The following is a 19186-nucleotide window of genomic DNA, read 5'->3' on the forward strand; positions in this document are numbered from 1 at the left end:
TGGGCGTGCTCGTTTGTGAGGCGCGCTGTCAAAGAGACTGAGTCCAACTCCAAACCGAGAAAAGAGATGCTCTGAACCGGGATGCTCTGAACGTGTCGAGGAAGGATCGAGACGTGGAATTACGCGTCCTTCAGGTCTACCGCCGCGAACCAATCTTGATGCCGGACGCTCGCCAGAATGCGTTTTTGCGTCAGCATCTTGAACGGGAGTCTGTGTAAAGCCCGGTTCAGTACTTACAGGTCCAAGATTGGCTGCAACCCACCGCCTTTTTCAGTACGATGAAGTAGGGGCTGTAAAACTCCTTCTTCATCTCGGCCGGAGGGACAGGTTCTATCGCGCCCTTCCGTAGGAGGGTAGCGATCTCCGCGCGCAAGGTAGCAGCGCTTTCGTCCTTCACCAAGGTGAAGTGGATACCGCTGAACCCGGGCGGACGCCTGGCGAACTGAATCGCGTAGCCGAGTCGCACGGTCCGGACCAGCCATCGCGACAGACTGGAAAGCGCAAGACACGCGTCCAAGTTCCGCGGGACCAAGGGGACAATGTCGTCGGACGTACCGGCCGGTGGGGCCTCGCGGCGGGGCGGAGCTCGAGGTGCCACACCATGTCATGGCCGTGCTGAGTCTAGGGACATCGAAGCACTTACCTGGCTCTTCGTGACCACACCCGGAACAGCCTGGGACGGGGGAGGAAGAGGTCTGTCCTCGTGACCCGTGGAGACTGTCACATTGGGGGCGGATTTGTGCCACAGCTGGGCACTCAGGGGCGGGAGACCGCCGCTGGAGCGCCAAACCTGCCAAATAGAGTGGTGGACGGTGGTCGTGATGATGGCCGTGCACACCGGATACGTGACCCAGGGAACAAAGAAACCGTTCTTGCTGAACTTGACCAAAATCGTGACAGTGGTAAGATGCCATGACAACATAAATTTACATGATCACATGGGAAATCGTTGTGTTAGTTCAGAATTTGTTTCCACCCAAATTTGGACCCGCCATGCATTGAATGTTCATGCCCCAGAAATCTGTGCTGTGCCTTTGACGTCACATCCTTTCTGATCTCCCGCTTGTGAGATACTACATGTGCACAGAAGTGAAACAACGCTGTTTTGATCTCAGTACTGTTAGGGTTAGGAGTATATTTATGTAATTACTACTCAAATCTTGATAATAATTGTGTCTTTCATGACAGTAAGTGAAAGAACACAGTTGTAAAGATGCACATGTGTACTACTGTAGCTCCAGCTTCGGCCACTGGTAGGCAGTTCGGACATTTGGAGAGCTTAGACTGATTTAAGCAGACAAAACATATTATCTTGTGCTGCCGATTTTCCTTCGAGATCAGTTTGGATAAATGTTAGTGGTGCACCGATCAGGAAATTTGTGGCCGATACGATCAGATATTTTGAAACTGTGATCGGCTGATACCTATCCGATCAGCGATATTTACTTTTTTTTAAGAGCCCCCTTATATGTTGATGCTCCACACTGTAACATTACATTCAATTTAACAAAATTGTAAAATGCTAAAAATGTTTGGAATAGAAAACAGTTGTGAATAGTTCTGTTGTCACTATCAAAGATCATACTGGCATGACATACTGGCAAACAGTAAACACCATAAGAGCACCACACACAGCAGAGATACATTCAAAATAAGGAAGACATACAGTTACAAGCTCCAAAACAGCTCCAGTGTGAAATCATTTGTATCTATGATTTGTTTATAATCTTTGCGTTTTGTTGCATGTCAACTCATTGCCATGCTGTGTCACTTGCATTAGTAGGTCTATCTTTTATGGAGCCAAATAATCTTTGGCAAATATATCCAAAGCCATTTAGCCTCCAGTCATACAGACAATGGACCTCAGAGAGACATTAAATCAAAGTGTAAGAATACACAGGGTCTGAATGTAACACTTATGACAATAAACACCCTTATTAATATAACTTAATACATTGTATTACTTATATTAATTATGTGCCTACATATTCCTTTATTTGCATACGTTTTGCATGTATGCCACAACATCTGGATGTCAGAAATTAAGCAATGACATCATTACACATAATTTATATTCATCAGTAGGGATGTCAATCAGATGCACAAGTAGCTGTCTGAACCTGCTGGGCATTATTCCCCCCCCCGTGATAAAGGACCAAGTGGGTCAGCGGAAATAATTCCTCCCCATCCTTTCCCTCTCCCACATACTACCTTACCACATTTCTCAAATGTCCCATCTCCCTACTTTCTCACTTCTACACACCCCACTTTTTGTCCTTCCTCCTAAACCATACCCAAAAGCTCTCTTTCTTAGCTTCCTCTGCAATTTCCTTTACAGACTTCTTCAACGCTGATCCAGTGATACCAGTGTCTTTCAATAGATGCTGCACTGATCTTCCCATAAATCCTTGACAACTGACCTCCACAGGGAAAGTGGCAGCCCTCTATCTATATTCCCTGCACTCGGTGACCGGATCAGCCTATTTTAGCTTCTTCCTCTCATGCATCCAGTCCCTTTCCCATGGGACAGTTAGCTCAATCATTATGACTTTTCTAACTGACGCCAAACAAACTACTACATCCACCCTCAAGGAGGTAATGGCGACCTCAGAAGGAAAATTTAGCTGCTTGCCAAGGTTGACCACTATTGACCAATTACTTCCAGGCACCAGGATTGATCGAACTTCCTCTGAGCAGCATTGTGGCCTGTGTTTGCCTTTACACTAATCATCTCTTGGATATCCACCAGTTTTCACAGGACCTGATCATGCCAGCACTGTACCGTCCTTGTCCAAGGTGGTCTTGCACCCAGCCAACATGTGCTGCAGATTTAATCTTGGGGCCTCACAGAGGGGACAGCTCTCCACTTTGCCATACCACACTAAAAAATTTCTAAGGTTTGGAAGAGCTTCATAGGTGAATCTTATTAGAAAACTTAGCCTGGCCTGGGGCACCATCCACAGGTCAGCCCATCCTAAAACTCTAAAGATGTACCCTCCTATACTGTCCAGCACCCTTGCTGCTGCTGGCAGACTGCTCTAATCATATACCCTTCCTATTCCATCCTAGATACTTCCATCACTACCATCGCTTTCCTCTGTTTTATAGAGGCTGCTGATCACAGTTTGGGAGCCATCCCCCATCCAAGGCCTGCTCGTTCTGATTGGGTTCTTCCAAAAATCTCTTGTTGCATTAATCTTGAAACTGTGGAATATTTTTTACTAAGTTGAATATAAATTAATCAAGTATAATCAATGTAAATATAGCCATTTTATTCTACAATTATTTCTTTTGGTCAAGCATGTATCTTACTGTGTGTGTCTGTGTAGAGGCCTGTGCTCACATATGGTAAACTGAGTTTTCTGTTTTGACACTAGAGAACATGTATGGTGAGGCCCCTCAAACAGATGTTTCCTGTCCACTCCTTAAAAAACAGACTGGGGTCACAGAACAAAATGATAGATAACAGTGACATGTATTAGCCACACCTTGTTAGATCATATATAAGCGGGAAGAAACCCAGTTGCGTGAGTTCTTCAGCAGATGACTCAGCTTTTCTATCTCTGATAATAAAGTCTATCTCCTGGCACCATAACCCCAAGACTTGAGAGTAATTCTTCACAGAGGCAGCAGGAGCCTCCACAAAACCACCCTCCTCTGCCTTCCAAGCACAGCCTGTTCGAACCTGAGTTTGACTAGCACTCACAGCCTGGTCTGTCGATTCCCATAGTTCTTGGAAGAGCCTGGTATTCTCCTGCTTGTAGCCCAGGGTTGATGGACTTTAGTGGCAGTTGTAAGGCGTTTTGTCTTAACAATGCTACGTCTAAAAGACAACGCAGAAAGCCCAGCCACTTCCTGATGTAACTGTTGGCCTTGGTGTCCATCCTTGTCACTGTCGCTGCAGTGATCTCACACATTTTAGCGGCCACATCAGGTAATGATACAATGTAAATTGGTAACACAATACTTTGTATTTGCCTGGGAGATGACAATGGTCTATCTTATCCAAGCCCTCTTTCAGCAGCTTCAGAACAACCCTGCCATGCGAGTACACATGCCCACCGGCACATCACCATAAACATCTCTCATTTAGAAGTTAAAAATGTTTTTGTGTTGTTTTCTGGTCTGATTTAGTCACAGTATTGAACAAATGTCTGTGATGTTCCTGTCTGTATCAATGTAAGAGCTGCTTTTAATTCCTGAAGAAGGTTATTGTCGCATCTCACATTGCAGCACATAAAAGGGATATATAATTTTGGTCACAAACATGGTGGCATGGTCATACAGTGAAGTCACATGAAACAGGTCAATAGGAAGTGAAATCGAGCTTGAAATCACAAATGCCAAGGAGACTGCTGCCAAGATCTTTAGTGAAAAAGGAATTACATATTGGTCTTTCTCACCCAAAACAGATTGGATCGCTTCAGAAGACACTGATTAAACCATGTGGAGTCATATTGATTACTTTTATGATGCCTTTACATGATATTTGGACATTCAGAGTTCTGGACATCATTCACTTTGCATTGCATTGTATGAACCTACAGAGCAAATATATTCTTCTAAAATTCTTTGTTTGTGTTCTGCAGAAGAAAGAAAGTCATACACATCTGGGATGGAATGAGGGTGAGTAAACGATGAGAGAATTTTCATTTTTGGGTGAACTATTCCTTTAAACTCAGTTGACAGCATTTGTGGCATAATTTTGATTACCAAAAAAATGTATTTCGACTTCGAAAAAAAAAAGCAAAAATTTGTGTTCTAGTGAGGCACTTACAATGGAAGTAAATGGGGCCAATCCACAAAAGTTAAAATACTTACGGTTTCAAAAGTGTAGCCACAAGACATAAACAATATGTGTGTTAACATGGTTTTTGTGTTATCAAATCTCTTGCTTACCATGTCTGTGTAAAGTTTTATCCAATTTTACAACTTCGTTGCCATGACGACGAAACACTGTAAAACCTAAATCCCTAAAATTAATGTTAAAAATTACACAGAAAAGGTAAATAAGTGATTTAATCACTCTAGAATCATATTAACACACACTGTTTACATCTTGTGGCTATACTCTTGAAACAGAGCATTTATAAAACATTTGCGGATTAGACCCATTCACTTCCCTTAAAAGTGCCTCACTGTGACCTCGATTTTTGTGGTAATCAACAGCGGTGCAAAACAAATGAAATAAGCAAAACAAAATCTACTCTAACTATTTGTAAACCTCTAAACTGACTAGAGACAAAAAAGACAAAAGAAAAGATCTTCAGCATCCAAGACGCCCTAATTAAACTGCTCTTCCTAGCCAAAACATACAGAGGGTGGCACTCACTCCTAACCTAAATTTATACAATCCTAAAAATACCTACGTGTGCTCAATGTACATCACGTGACCTTCTGACCTGTCCGCTTTCCACAGTATCATGCTAACAGGCAAAATGATGAAATCAAATAACCATGAATAACAAAAACCAATATGGAAAACAAAACAGAGAACGTACAAACTCAAACAAGAACACAAAATGGATAGGTTATCTACAGACGATCGAACAATGTATATCACAGCCAAAACTCTCTCTCACAACTTCCTCTAAACTTCCTCCTCAAACCCAAAACTTCTTCCCAAATGTGTTTGGGGTGGGCTTTATATAGGCGGCGATCTGTGGCGATTGGCGGTGATATGATGTTGTCATCGGGGATTCCAGCAGGAACAACCAATGGAACGCCTCTCTATTAGGGATGGGCATACATCAATAATTTGGTATTCGAATATTTAAGCTCATAAAACACGAATACTCGAATATTCTATTATTTAAATGAAGGTAATTAATGATAACCACTAATAACGTCACCATTTAAAAAAAACAAGCTAATTATATCCAAAACAAGCTTATATTATGTCCTGTGTTTTTTTTTTTTTTTTTCATTTAAACAAGCAATGCATGAAAACAAAAAAGTATAGAATGAAAGCATTTAAGCTCACGCAAAGCGAAGAAAAAGATACCGCTAAGATTCTCACAGTAAGCCACATCGCAATAACCCGCTTTTTGGTGTCTATCTAAACGTACTGACAGAACGGTTTGCTCATCAAATGTGATCAACTTATGTCCACACTCAACAGCGCCACCCAGTGCATTCTGTTATAACTGCCAATTTTAGTTTGTGTGTTCAGGATTTAACATGCATCTCACTGTATATATGGCCGGCAAAGCAAAACTTTGCGAAATTTGATTAGTATTTTTACTTTTTGAATAATTATTGCAGAACGAATACTCGAGTATTCGACTACTCGTGCACATCCCTACTCTCTATGGTGACAGAACAAGGAAATCCGAAGACACACAGACAATGGCAACTAGCCACACACACACACACAGGGATGTAACACACATACTACACTATCTGATTTGCATTTTTGCAGTGTAAATAATGGGGTTTAAAAACTTGATAACCTGAGGTTAAGCGCAGTGTGAAAAGCCCTTAAGAGTGTTATTCCAGGATTAATAGCCTAAATGTACAGTGTGAAACCTTGAAACATAAAATAACAAGGATTAATTCCTAACCCAGGTTAAAGTATGAACAGTGTGAAACATGAAACAAGATTACCTAGGATTACATTTACCCAGGGTTAAGAATTTCAATTTTGAAAAGCCATTTTATTCACAAGTATGCAGACGTGAACACTTGGCAAAGGCATTGACAACACAGGTCCCATCGATAATATTTAGAGTCTGGTCTCTAACAAACCTCAGTACTCAAGGGGGCGATAGAGTTACCCTCAAATGCCACTGCCATTAAACTGTTTAAGTTATTATTCAGGTACATTGCTATTGACTTTAACTAACTTCATCATGAAGCCTTCACATTTGTCAACCATTGTGAAATTTCGTCATGTTTAATAATAGAATGTGGTGAGAAGAGCAATTAAATGTTTTGATACTGATTTCTCAGAAGTTTGCATAATATCTGTACAGAAAATTTCAAATGTGTGGACACATACCTCAGGGGTTAGTGCATTGTTGTCTGATGTTTGGCTCGATAGAAGGACATGTGTAAAACCCTCTTCTTTCCTGACTACGATGTCCCGAAATCTGCAGCTGGTCTCGTTCTGTCTGACGTTGTACCTCAGTCTCTTGTCAAAGATGTAGCCTTTGTCCTCCGTCAGCTTCCGTTTGACTGTACTGTGCAAATGTGAGTCTCCGTTAGGAAGTGCCGACCCTGTTTCGACAAGAGGAAAAAAGAGAAATTAGTATGAGAACTTCTTGTCCATCTAAGTTCTTTTAGGTTAACCAAAGAATCCTAATGATTATTATCAGCTAAATGCAGTTTATTATACTTGGCATAAAGTTTATGACATTTATTCTCATCTATTTGCCTTGATAAGGATAAGGCCTGTTTCAGCACACATAAGCAGCACGATTGCAAGTAAACCATTTAACCAGTGCTATTGGTTAAAAATATTATATATAAACAACTAATGAGAACTACATTGATGGATTGATTATGTACAAGTTACATTAAGTACACATGAGAGCACTACAATAAGCAAATAACTGGCTTTCTCACCATCTATTAAGAGAGATCGGAAAATATGTAAAAAGTGCCAGGATCCGACACTGAGCGTATTTAAATGCAATGTTATATGACAATAGTTATAACAAATGAGCTTGTTCAAGAAAACCGAGATTTGAAATAATCAGATTTTTCCATGCTTTCATGCACACAACACTTGAACACATTGGATACATTGGTAAGAATGCCTGAGAGCAAAATCAGTGTGTGTATATATATAAGCAATATCACTCAAGCAAGAGTGTGATATGGCCCTACATCAGCACTGTTGTGAATCGGCCGCAGGCCGAGTGCCATAGGAAATCACTGCAGTGCTGATTTAGGCCCATATAGCACAATTGCGAGTGTGATATTGCTTATAAACAACAGTTCAATGAACAAGTAAATTTTAAAATATTTGGCAAAACTGAGTACGGTCATAAAAACACATTTGTGCATGAAACTACTTACAGAATCTGCCGTTGCTGGTTCAAACCAAATGATGCGTCCAAGCCTTCGTTAGTAATTCAAAAATGTCACTTCAGAAATAGTTTCACGGCTTGTGCTGTTTCTGCCAAGTTACTGGATAAACAAGGATGGATATGTGTGTGTGAGAGACAGAGCGTGTGCAATCACCTGTTGCCACTTCCAAGCAGAGATGCTGTCAGCTTTCTGAAGATCAGATTTCTCAGTGGAAAAATAGCCGTCCAAGCGGGGGTATTCCTCTCTATTTCGCGGTAGCCAGTGCGCAAGAGTCATTCACTATAGAAACCGGAATGTCCTCCGCCATTTTAAACAGCACGTCCTCTCCAATGTGGAAAGTCCAGTAAGAGGTAAGCACCTTGAGTTTGTGTAATTAATCAGTCTGTTGTGTCTCTCAGCTGTGATAAGCCGTAATGCTGAAGTTGTTCGTTTAAAGCCGTTTAAAGCTATTAGTAATACTAGAGATCACGTAGAGCTGTTGTATGTAAACACTGACTGACACGGATTTACTTCACTTCATCAACTGGCTCATATTACACACAAAAATTATCTTTTGCCTCCACCTGCTGGATAACATATGTAATGTAAAAAAAAATACATGTAAAGAGACACACATACAGTAGCTCTTAACACATCTGCACTGCTCTTACACTTTAGTTTAGAACGGCACGAACACAAGCGGAGTGATACACACAGTGAAGCGTCCAAGTGCTGATGGTGTGAGACCATCAGCACTCATGGAATGCCTCTTGTCCAATCAGATTCGAGGACCGGAACTAACTGTTGTATATATATAATGGTCACTTTATCTATCTATCTATCTATCTATCTATCTATATACATTCAGTATTCTATTAATCCCCAAGCATGCATGTCTGTTAGGTCACGTTTTCGATTTAAGGCTTGTCGGTTACCTTTAATTGACAAGTAATAATGGTCGGTGAGTGACCGGTTAAAATTATTTGCTAATATATGCATCTCTAATTCAAATCTATTTCTCAATTTGATCTTTTGCATAGGCTTTTATGAAGCGAATTGAAATAATGGTGAACTCTTCACACAACGTTAAAAAAGAGGTTCCCTATCTGTCACTCACTTGACATTGTGTCAATGTAGTGACACTAGGGGTCACTCTTGGGAGTGCCAAACACCTCTGCTTTTTTGAAAAAAGGCCAATGAGAATTGTCATAGCTGGTATGCAACCACTCATTTAGATTTTCTCTTCGGAGCCGAGCGGTTCTATTCATTGAGCTGAATTCATCCGCCGAGTTCATTCACCTCTCTCTGCTGGATCTTACAGTGCATTTCAGCGGCTTCTCCCCCTCTGTATCTGTGGTTTGCAGAGAACGCCCCTGGGCGCTTCGGCAGAACATTTAAAAGAGTATATTCTAAAAGAGTATATTTTCTTTCTGAAAGAGCGGCACACACGGACCGTCTTTTTAAATACGTGTCTTTTTAAAGATGCCTTTCAGTTTGTGTGTTATTCCTGGTTGCGGTCGTTATCTCTCCGCTTCCGACGGCCACGATCACTGTCTTACGTGTCTGGGTGCTGCCCACGCGGAGACATCGTTCGTGGATGGATCATGTCCTCATTGCAAGAACGGCTCCTCAGCACAAAACCTGAATGAGTGGTTGCATACCAGCTCCTTTTATACCCGTATGTCCGGGGGAGTGGCATGCAAATTCCACTCACCAATTCTCATTGGCCTTTTTTCAAAAAAGCAGAGGTGTTTGGGGCTCCCAAGAGTGACCCCAAGTGTCACTACATTGACACAACGTCTCATTCCCTCCATCAGGGAACGGAGGTTACGAAAGTATCCATGACGTTTTTCAGGCTTGACGTCGTACATTATTTATTCTGTAAATCTGACTGAATACAGACGATTTAAGCAGTTTATAGTCAACACTTTATGTTAACAATTCTCAATGGCTCCTGATAACCATTTTATAATTTATGGCAGTCATTAACACAATTGCTAACAATTTTGGAACAAATGTAGCAATTTTCATGTTCACTGATTAAAATATTAAATTATTAATTACCCCAGAAATATAGATTTTAATAAATTTGATGAATGAATTGCTACTAAGCGCAGCAAAATGCAACACTGGGCTTAAGTGGTCAAACTATCTATCTATATTCACACAACGGAGCCCATTCAGTAAACCAATGATTTTCAGGCGTTTTCTGTGCTGTTCTGTAATTTTTGTACTGCACGGCCACACTAAAGATTTCAGCGTTTTTTACCTGCTATAAAATGGCTGGTAAAATAATCCAAGGTTAAGGTTAAAATTTTGGGAATCTGAACTGTCCGTGAGCCCTTGGCTTTCATTATTGTTGTTTCTCAAGTTCTCCGTGTGTCTGTAGATGTTGGTCATGTAAGAAGATACCAGAAAAAAAAGAAGCGCTTCATATCTTAGATAACGCTGACTGTTGCGCATGGATGGATGCATGTTTTTCCTCTAGTATTATATGCAATTATGTGTTTATTTACCCATGTAAAAGAGAAACAAACCAGCAAGTTTTCTTTTGATTAGGGAAATTAGGCCACAATCATGTAATATTGTTATTTGAACAGCATGAAGGGGAGAAGTTGTTTTTTTAAGTATTGTTCACTAATGGCTAATGTGAACGGATTGTCCATATTTTTAATTCAAGAGTGTAACACAGGATTACAGGTTCGCTAATGTCACCAGTTCTGTTGTATTTAGGTAGGTATTTCAGGTATCCCCCTATCCCCCCTGGCAAATCGCACCCTGAATATACTACATTACAGAGACATGAGACATACCATTAAATATGGGCTATCATCAAAATCAATAGTCCTCATTAGTTTCAAACAGTCATATGTATGAACTGTTCATGAATTAACACTTACTGCTTTTCAATCAATATTTTTTTCATATATTTTTGTGTGTTGTATTGTGTTGTGAATGCAAAACTTCCACTTACTGTCTAAAAAACAGTGGTGAAATTTTGCACCCCTCAATGCCACATACACATTGCCGTCACACGTAACTAACCAATTAAAAAATTTATTTAGCTGTGCTGATTAATTATGCAGGTAATATTAACATGATCATATCTGTATCGGGTATTATTAAAAGAAATTTATTGGAATATTTGGCAAAATTCAAGAGAACTGGAGACATTAGTGAGCCTTAAATTAAAAATATGGACAATTTTGTGTAATTTTATTAATCTCTCTGTTCCGAAAAGCAGTGCTGCAGTGTCTGTACAACATACAAACGTCAACACAATTTCTCCCATTCACTCTGCTCAAACCACAGAATTACGTGTTTGTTTATCTTCTAATTTTCCTAAATATATATGTATATACTGTGTGTGTGTGTGTATATATATATATATATATTAGTGCCCGACCGATATATCGGTTGGCCGATATTAGCCTTTCACCGATATATCGGTATCGACATATATTTTACTGATATGCGGCGATATGAAAAAAATTTTTCAGAACATATAATGCAGAAAACAATGCTTTAGAATTGGTGTCATAGTGTAGTTTGTCCAGCAGAGTGCGCCCTGACTCCATTGTTTACAGAGCTGACTCTGAGCTGACGGTGTAAAAAATCCCATATCTAATATATATATATATATGTGAATAAACAACATTTAGCTACATAAATATTATACAAATTCATTTAAATATTTGTAAAATGTCATGTGGGGACGCCTGTGAACACTTTTAACTGATGATGTAAAGAAACTCTAATGTTACATTAGTGGAATATAATACTGAATTAGTGGTATTATTCAACATTTTAATTTTATTATACAATGGCGCTGGTCAGGTAAAACTCTTTTTAATATGTTCCTCATTCAAAACCTGGTGAAATGCTGTCATCTCTCCCTCTTACCGGTGTTGCATTACTTGATTTTATAGTAACTTGGGAAGCACTTTAATTTACAATACTGTTCTACATTTATGTACTATATAATAACAAGTACAGGAATTACTAAGCACTAACCCTAAACCTAACACCAACCTTAACCCATATTAAGTACATGTATAGTTACCGAATATTACTCAGTACTTTCTTGGGTATGTACACTGTAAGTATACCGAAAGTACACGTACTGTAAAATAAAGTGCAACCTTAACTTGTTACAGTTAAAAGTGTTAGGAATTACCTGAAAGTGAAAATAAAAACTCAGGGCACTTTGTATTTTCAATGCACATTACGAGCGAACAGCACCGTGACTTAAAAACAAACCAAATTCAAACAACTCCTGAGATGGATGGAGTACTTGGGGGCAGTTCACTGATTGCGAGCTGCTCTGAGATCGCTGAAAACAGCATATCAGAAGCCTAGCAGGGTAGACCGTGTACATTTGGAACAGTGGACAGTTGAAACACTGTAAATATTTCCCTTCTAATGCAAGTTTGAACTTTTATTTTCAGTATGTATATTCAAATTAGCATCCTCTCTCTGTGTGGAGAATTTGAAGAACATTGATAAGAAATGATTAGAGAACATCAGTCTTTGGGGTATTTTTTACTCCTCTAATTGTGAATAAATCATTATTTCTGAATGACCATGAAAGGAAACTTTGCTTGTTGTAATTATTGATTTGTCTACTTTCAATTAATGTATTTTGGGACATCCTAGGATGTAAGGTCACAGAGAAAATCAGGAAAACAAGGTGATCGGGGGGATGAAACACCATGTTACACCTGTACCTGTGCCATAGGAAATATGGTAAAAGTACGATCACTTTTTAGGATTTTTTTCACATTTGTCCAGTAAACTTTATAATTCCAGCGCATGTTGGCCGGCACCAACATTTTTTAGCTTAAACTCGCATACATCACAGCTAGTGTTTAATCTTCACGTCTGAGGTGCGAGTTGGTAACGACCTCAGTTCATGTGGTGTGCTCACATAATGCACTGTTGCACCAGAAATGAGATTTAACATTCATGAAACGTGTTCATGATTGGCATTTCTATATTCGATTAAAAATCCCTTATTTTCATAGTACATTGTAATTAGAATTTCAAATGCTCAATAAATCACAGTTCTCTCAGATAAATTGAGGTTAAAAGAAATGATCGTGATCTGGTATTGTAATATTCGCTCATTTGTGTTTTTTGTTTTTATTTAGGTCTACTATTTTAACCTAAACAAAGTTTACTTACATTGTCGGAGGCAGATTTTTTTAATATATATATATATATATAAAATGATTAAGGGTCTTCCATTGAACTCATATTAGCTATATCTTGGGTTACACATCTTAAAAGTATTGTATTTTTGTGTGTATTTAAAAAAAGTTTTGCTTGCATATTCAGTTGTTATGCACTAAATAAAAAATAAATAATTAGCCTACTACAGGCAATTGCACTTATACCATCACTGACACAAATTACACAAGTATATGATTATTTGTGACACACACACACAAATGCCGCAAATGGCATCGAAATTTCTGAGCAAAGCCACAGCAAATTTGGGCTGAAATAATCAGGAAAAAGTGCAGTGAAATCCTGGTGGGACTGTTAATGTCAAAAAAGAAAGTAGATGTCCGCACACTGAAATTAATTCTCCAAACTTTTATTATAACAAAGCAAGGTTTCGACCAGTTAGGTCTTCAGCAGGCTCATTGTGCCTAATGAAGACCTAACTGGTCGAAACCTTGCTTTGTTATAATAAAAGTTTGGAGAATTAATTTCAGTGTGCGGACATCTACTTTCTTTTTTGACATAATTTTTTTTTTTGTCCTGCACCTGAGCCCAACTTGGGTTTTGAATGTGCACACTTATTTGACCATTTCTTGGGACTGTTTACTAAAACACTTAACTCTATAATTGGATCAACACATTCTGGTGCATCCTACAAAGACCTTGATGACTAACGATCTTGTGTCTGCTAACCAAGAGGCAAGCATCATAAAGGTCAAGTAAACCTATTCAACATGCAACAATGTCAAATGCAACATTGTGAGCATTTCCTCTAACTAGTTCAACAGTGGAAGTTCTAACAGTTACATCCATGTGGCTGTTTTATTTCTGCTTTTCTCATTTCCATACTGCTGAGCCAGAGTGCAGGTGTTATTTATCTTTTCATCTCCTTTGATTTGTTCTGCTTCTAGCTGATATTCCTCCACTCTCGCAACAATTTAATTACTTGCTGCCCACCTCTCATTTCATCCAGACGGCTCTTTGCTCTCAAAATAGACAGCTCAAACGGAGCAGCAAAAAAAAGAGCTCTACATTTAAATATGCTCTATATTTAAATATGGAAGTAACTTACTTTGAATCATTTTCTTTTCATATTTCCAAAGAAGAAAGAAAGATTAGAAGGACATGAGGGTGATTAAATGATGGGTGAACTATTCCTTTAATGTTTTGCAAGACTAAAAAAAACAAAAAAAAAAACGACATGAGTTTGCAATATTTTAAAAGTTATTAAATGTTTGATCAAATTACCTAAAAATCAACCTTTAGACATTGCACGTGATTACCTCGAGAACTTCCGCTGTTTTTAGCGATAAAGAACGCGTCGCTGCGCCCAAGCTTATTTTGTGGAATATATGTAAATATCTGTTATACAAGACAGCTTCATCAGCTACAAAAAATTGCAATTTTTATGATGCCTATGTTATGTTAGCATCTTGCAGATTCTGGAAACGGTATATAAACTTGTGAGCAGACCTATATAATATGGAAAGATGTCTTACCTAATTCATTGCCATGCAGTGCTGTGGCTTTATTTAGGTCCATGTCTCCTGTGATTCTGCTGCCCTGAGTCCTGCCTGTGGTCCTGTAATGCAGTGGGTCCATATCTCCATTTTGCAGTGCATTAGAAACCCTGGCAGATGGTACAAACTGCAGCCCCGCAGGGACTCTCTTATAAGTCACAGGTTTGGTCGTTCTGTCTGCCAGAGGTTTACTCATCTTCCGTGGTTTTGTGGGAACCCCCACGTTGTGCTCCCCCAAAACCCCCCCACCCACAGCCCCAGTGGTTCTTTTCTTCTTTCGTGACTCCCCGCGGGACTTGGAGCTGTCGTGTATTGCAGTGCGCCCGAAATGCCGATGTGTTGCCCCACTGGTCTTAGCAGGCTTCGAGCGACGGTCCTGCAAGCGAAGGCCATTAAATTGGTCTATGAACTCCTCACAATGTAGCAGGTGATGCTCTGGCTCCCAAGAGTCCTCTTTGCTTCCGTATCCCTTCCAACGGATCAAATACTCCCACTTTCCTTTCTTGTTCTTCCGCCTGTCCACGATCCTCTCCACCTGATGGAAGAAAAACGTGAGCATCCTCATCGATTTTATGACATTTATTGCTTCTTGCTATTTTCAGAAGTAGGAGGTATTAGAGAGGAGGGGACGTTCTCATTTTAAAGAGCTTTTTAATGGACAATTATTTTGTGAGTGTATGATGTCATCAAAATTTCAGAATCTGAATTTTTTTTCAACTTTTAGTTGTACACTAGAAGAGCACTAGCATTCAGAATTTAACTGAGAATGCCTTTTAAATTCCAATTCAGTTCTTGCATTTGAGTTGAGGTATAAAACAGGATGCAGAATTGTAATTCAGCAATTCAGATTTATAATGGAATAAAATTCATACTTCATAATTCATGTAAAACTTACTGTACAACTGATGTATGTGTATATTTTATATTTAGTTTTTTCATTATGAATTACCCATAAACATGTTATCCTACCCAAAACATGAAGCATATTTCCAGATATATTAGATAATATTACTACTCAATGTCTAAAATGCCACCTAAAGTTTTGAACTTATTTTAGCAAAAATGTCTAATCATTTGAGAAAAAATAACCAAATAACCAAAACACCAGGGACAGCACAAGATGACAACACGTTTTTACATTCAAACACAGCTGTGCGGAGCACAATTCTGAACGCAGGGATCTCAAGATGTGTTTTTCTAAGTTTCAAACAAAGTATTATTGGACACAGCTTCCTAAAAATGTTGTGTTAATGGCGTGATAAAACCAATGTGAAATGCTCCAAAAGTGTCCATCTGATGAATGTGGACATTGATTAATGAGAAAAGCCCTTATAATAAATCTATCTCTGTCAGATTGACAAATTAAATTGCAAAATGGATTGCTGTACACTGTAGACCAATCATAGGCTTATGTTCAATAATATATAGACTTCTAAAGCTTCTTTTTGTATTATCTTATAAATACTTATCTTCCACGATAATGTAATGAATTTTAATTCTCTTAATTATAATATTTATAATATATATTAAAATTGTTTAAATGTAACTATTTATAATTATTTAATCATTATATATGAAATTACTGTTATTTAAGGGGCCTTTCTCAGCAAATATTTATTTTTTTGATTTATTGCGATACATTTGATTAATTAATTGGCATATCATGCATTAAATTCGATTAAAAGATTTTAACTGATTGACAGCCCTAATACTTACTTAAAGTTATGTATTTATGTTTTGTTGCAAAACTTGTGCTGAACTAATGAAATTCCTCAGTTTTTGTTTAATTCCTTTGAATTCAGTAAATTCCTCTTCCTGTCATTCCAATTCAACATCATGAGGGCCGTGGCCAAGAGAAATTCTTAAATTCTGAGAATTGTGCCCAATCCTGGCATACAGATGACCTCAAAACTAACTGGCATGGACTAAAAGCCACAAAACTCCAAACTCCAGCATTAATGCATATTTTCTGTTGTTGCCACTACAATAAAAATCTGCTGAATGCATTAAACTAAAAATTGCTATGAGAATTACTGGAACTTCTGCTGGGTGGTCTATCAGGACAAACTATTACATAAATTGCATAATGTATTTTGTGTTTGTTCATAAAGACTATTGCAATCTATTAAATAATTTAAACTATTAAACCAATAAATACACCATATAAACCAATATTATAAAAACAAGCCCACTTTGAGACATCACCCACAGTATAAAAACAAACAAAACAAACAAACAAACAATTTACTGAACAAGGTGAATATCATTACCATATTTTCTCAAATCAAAGTGATTAATTGATGAAGGACAGACATGATTGCATATATAAAAACAGTCTGAAAGAAAATAATGACTGAAGATTAAAATTAATAAAATTTCCCTCATACAAAAGAGCTCAAATTATTGATAAAACATGGGTCTTGTGCAACAGCCCCTCTGATATGTGTTGTAATATAAAAGGTTCCCGAAAAGTTCATACCAACTAAGTCCTTACAAAAGTTTTTTTTGTTTTGTTTTTTGACAATTTTGGAAATTAAATTGACCATGTTACTAAATGTTGCTTTTTGACCACTGTTGATTTGTCTGCATACCTGGGGCAGGTAATGGTCTTATATGCTCTGGAAATTATAGCAGTTTCAACATAAAACATCTTTCAAAGTTTAAGTGTAAATTCTTAAAAAAAAAAAAAAAAAAAAGATCTGGGAAGCATCAATCGTGCATGGTCTAAGAATAAAGCCTCATGATTAATCATCTGTTACATCTGCACACTACATGAAATATCATAATAATTATCAGATCCGTTCACAGTGCTGTCAAGAAACCTCTATAGATGCTTCAAGCAGACTCTGGAAGAGCAATTTTAATCAGTGGTTCCATGCTGGGTGATATAGCAAAAAAAAAGCTATCCCAGCCTTTGGACAATATTCAATATCTTGATATTCATGTATTTGCTCTAGGATAGTCAATTAGATTCAAAATGTTTAATGTAATAAGTAAAACACAGTACAAATCTAACAAAAGAAAAGAAGGCACGTTTTTCATACTGTTTTTCGCTAAATCAACACAAGGAAAACTGATATTTAATCATTTTCATTTATATGCACCAATAAAACAATGCACTGTAAAAAGCTGCAAGGCTTACCAACATATACTGTATGTTTTTTTAATTAAAATATTTTAATGAAAATGCCACATATTTTGGGGACCAAATTATTCCAGATGAAATAATTAAATAAATCGTTAAGTATATAATGCATTAATAAAATGTAATATTAAATAGATAAATAAATATCTCTTATTTGATTTCAGCATTTGTTTTTTTGGGTTTCCACATTCTTTAAGGCTCCCCGGAAAATGGCAGTTTTAAATTAGCACTGTAGTGGGCACAGGCTCACCAAAACTGGATGCTAGATGATTGGAAAAACATCGCCTGGTCTGACAATTCTGGATTTCTGAGGTACACATATTGTAGGCCCAATGCAGCCTCAGCTTTCTGTTCTTGGCTGACAGAAGTGGAACCTGACATGATCTTCTGCTGTTGTAGCCCATCCACCTCAAGGTTCGACATGTTGTGCATTCTGAGATGTTATTCTGCTCACTACAATTGTACAGAGCGGTTATCTGAGTTATCATAACCTTTCTGTCAGCTCAAACCAGTCTGGCCATTCTCTGTTGACCTCTCTCATCAACAAGGCATTTCCATCCGCAGAACCGCCGCTCACTGGATGTTTTTTGTTTTTGGCACCATTCGGAGTAAATTCTAGAGACTGTTATGTGTGAAAATCCCAGGAGATCAGCAATTACAGAAATACTCAAACCAGCCCGTCTGGCACCAACAATCATGCCATGGTCCAAATCACTGAGATCACATTTTTTCCCATTCTGATGGTTGATGTGAACATTAACTGAAGCTCCTGACCCGTATCGGCATGATTTTATGCACTGCTGCCACACGATTGGTTGATTAGATAATTGCATGCTTAAGTATGTTTACAGTAGGCATGTAATGATACACAAATTTCACTATACGATACGATATGGTTTAAAAAAAAAAAAAAAAAACAGCAACCACAAATGTTTCGCTCAAACTTATTAAAGGATACAGCATAAATGTCTTTTAAATCATAAATGACACAACAGTGTCTGACATTGGCAACAAAAAGTAGAGCTCTATAATAAAGTAACTTAAACACCACTGCATTTATTTAGTTTGATTGTAATGAGGAAAAACTCAAATGAACTAAGAAAAGTACTCATCGTTTCAAAGCAGCTTTACAGAAAATCATGCCTAAATGTCTTAAAGCCCCCAGAGAGCGAGCTACTGTGACTGGAACAAGGAAAAAAAACGTATTTTAATGTTATTTAGAAGTAAAAAAGTAGAGAGTAACCTGACCTTTGCTCAGCTTGAGCAAAAACCAGTCGGCACA

The 19186-nt window shown here is 38.2% G+C and overlaps 1 protein-coding gene across 1 annotated transcript in view; it reads right to left on the reverse strand.

Annotated features, from left to right (window-relative positions):
- The window catches only part of LOC127417334 (chromodomain Y-like protein 2), an 88464-nt gene that overhangs the window by 29069 nt on the left and 40209 nt on the right, over positions 1 to 19186 (reverse strand). Inside the window, exons 2-3 of the mRNA XM_051657300.1 lie at positions 14739 to 15294; positions 7001 to 7218 (exon numbers count right to left, since the gene is read on the reverse strand). Coding sequence (XP_051513260.1) covers positions 7001 to 7218; positions 14739 to 15294 — 774 coding nt within the window. The remainder of the gene's footprint in view (positions 1 to 7000; positions 7219 to 14738; positions 15295 to 19186) is intronic.

This window comes from Myxocyprinus asiaticus, chromosome 26, assembly GCF_019703515.2.
Source record: "Myxocyprinus asiaticus isolate MX2 ecotype Aquarium Trade chromosome 26, UBuf_Myxa_2, whole genome shotgun sequence".
Classification (NCBI taxonomy): Eukaryota; Metazoa; Chordata; class Actinopteri; order Cypriniformes; family Catostomidae; genus Myxocyprinus; species Myxocyprinus asiaticus.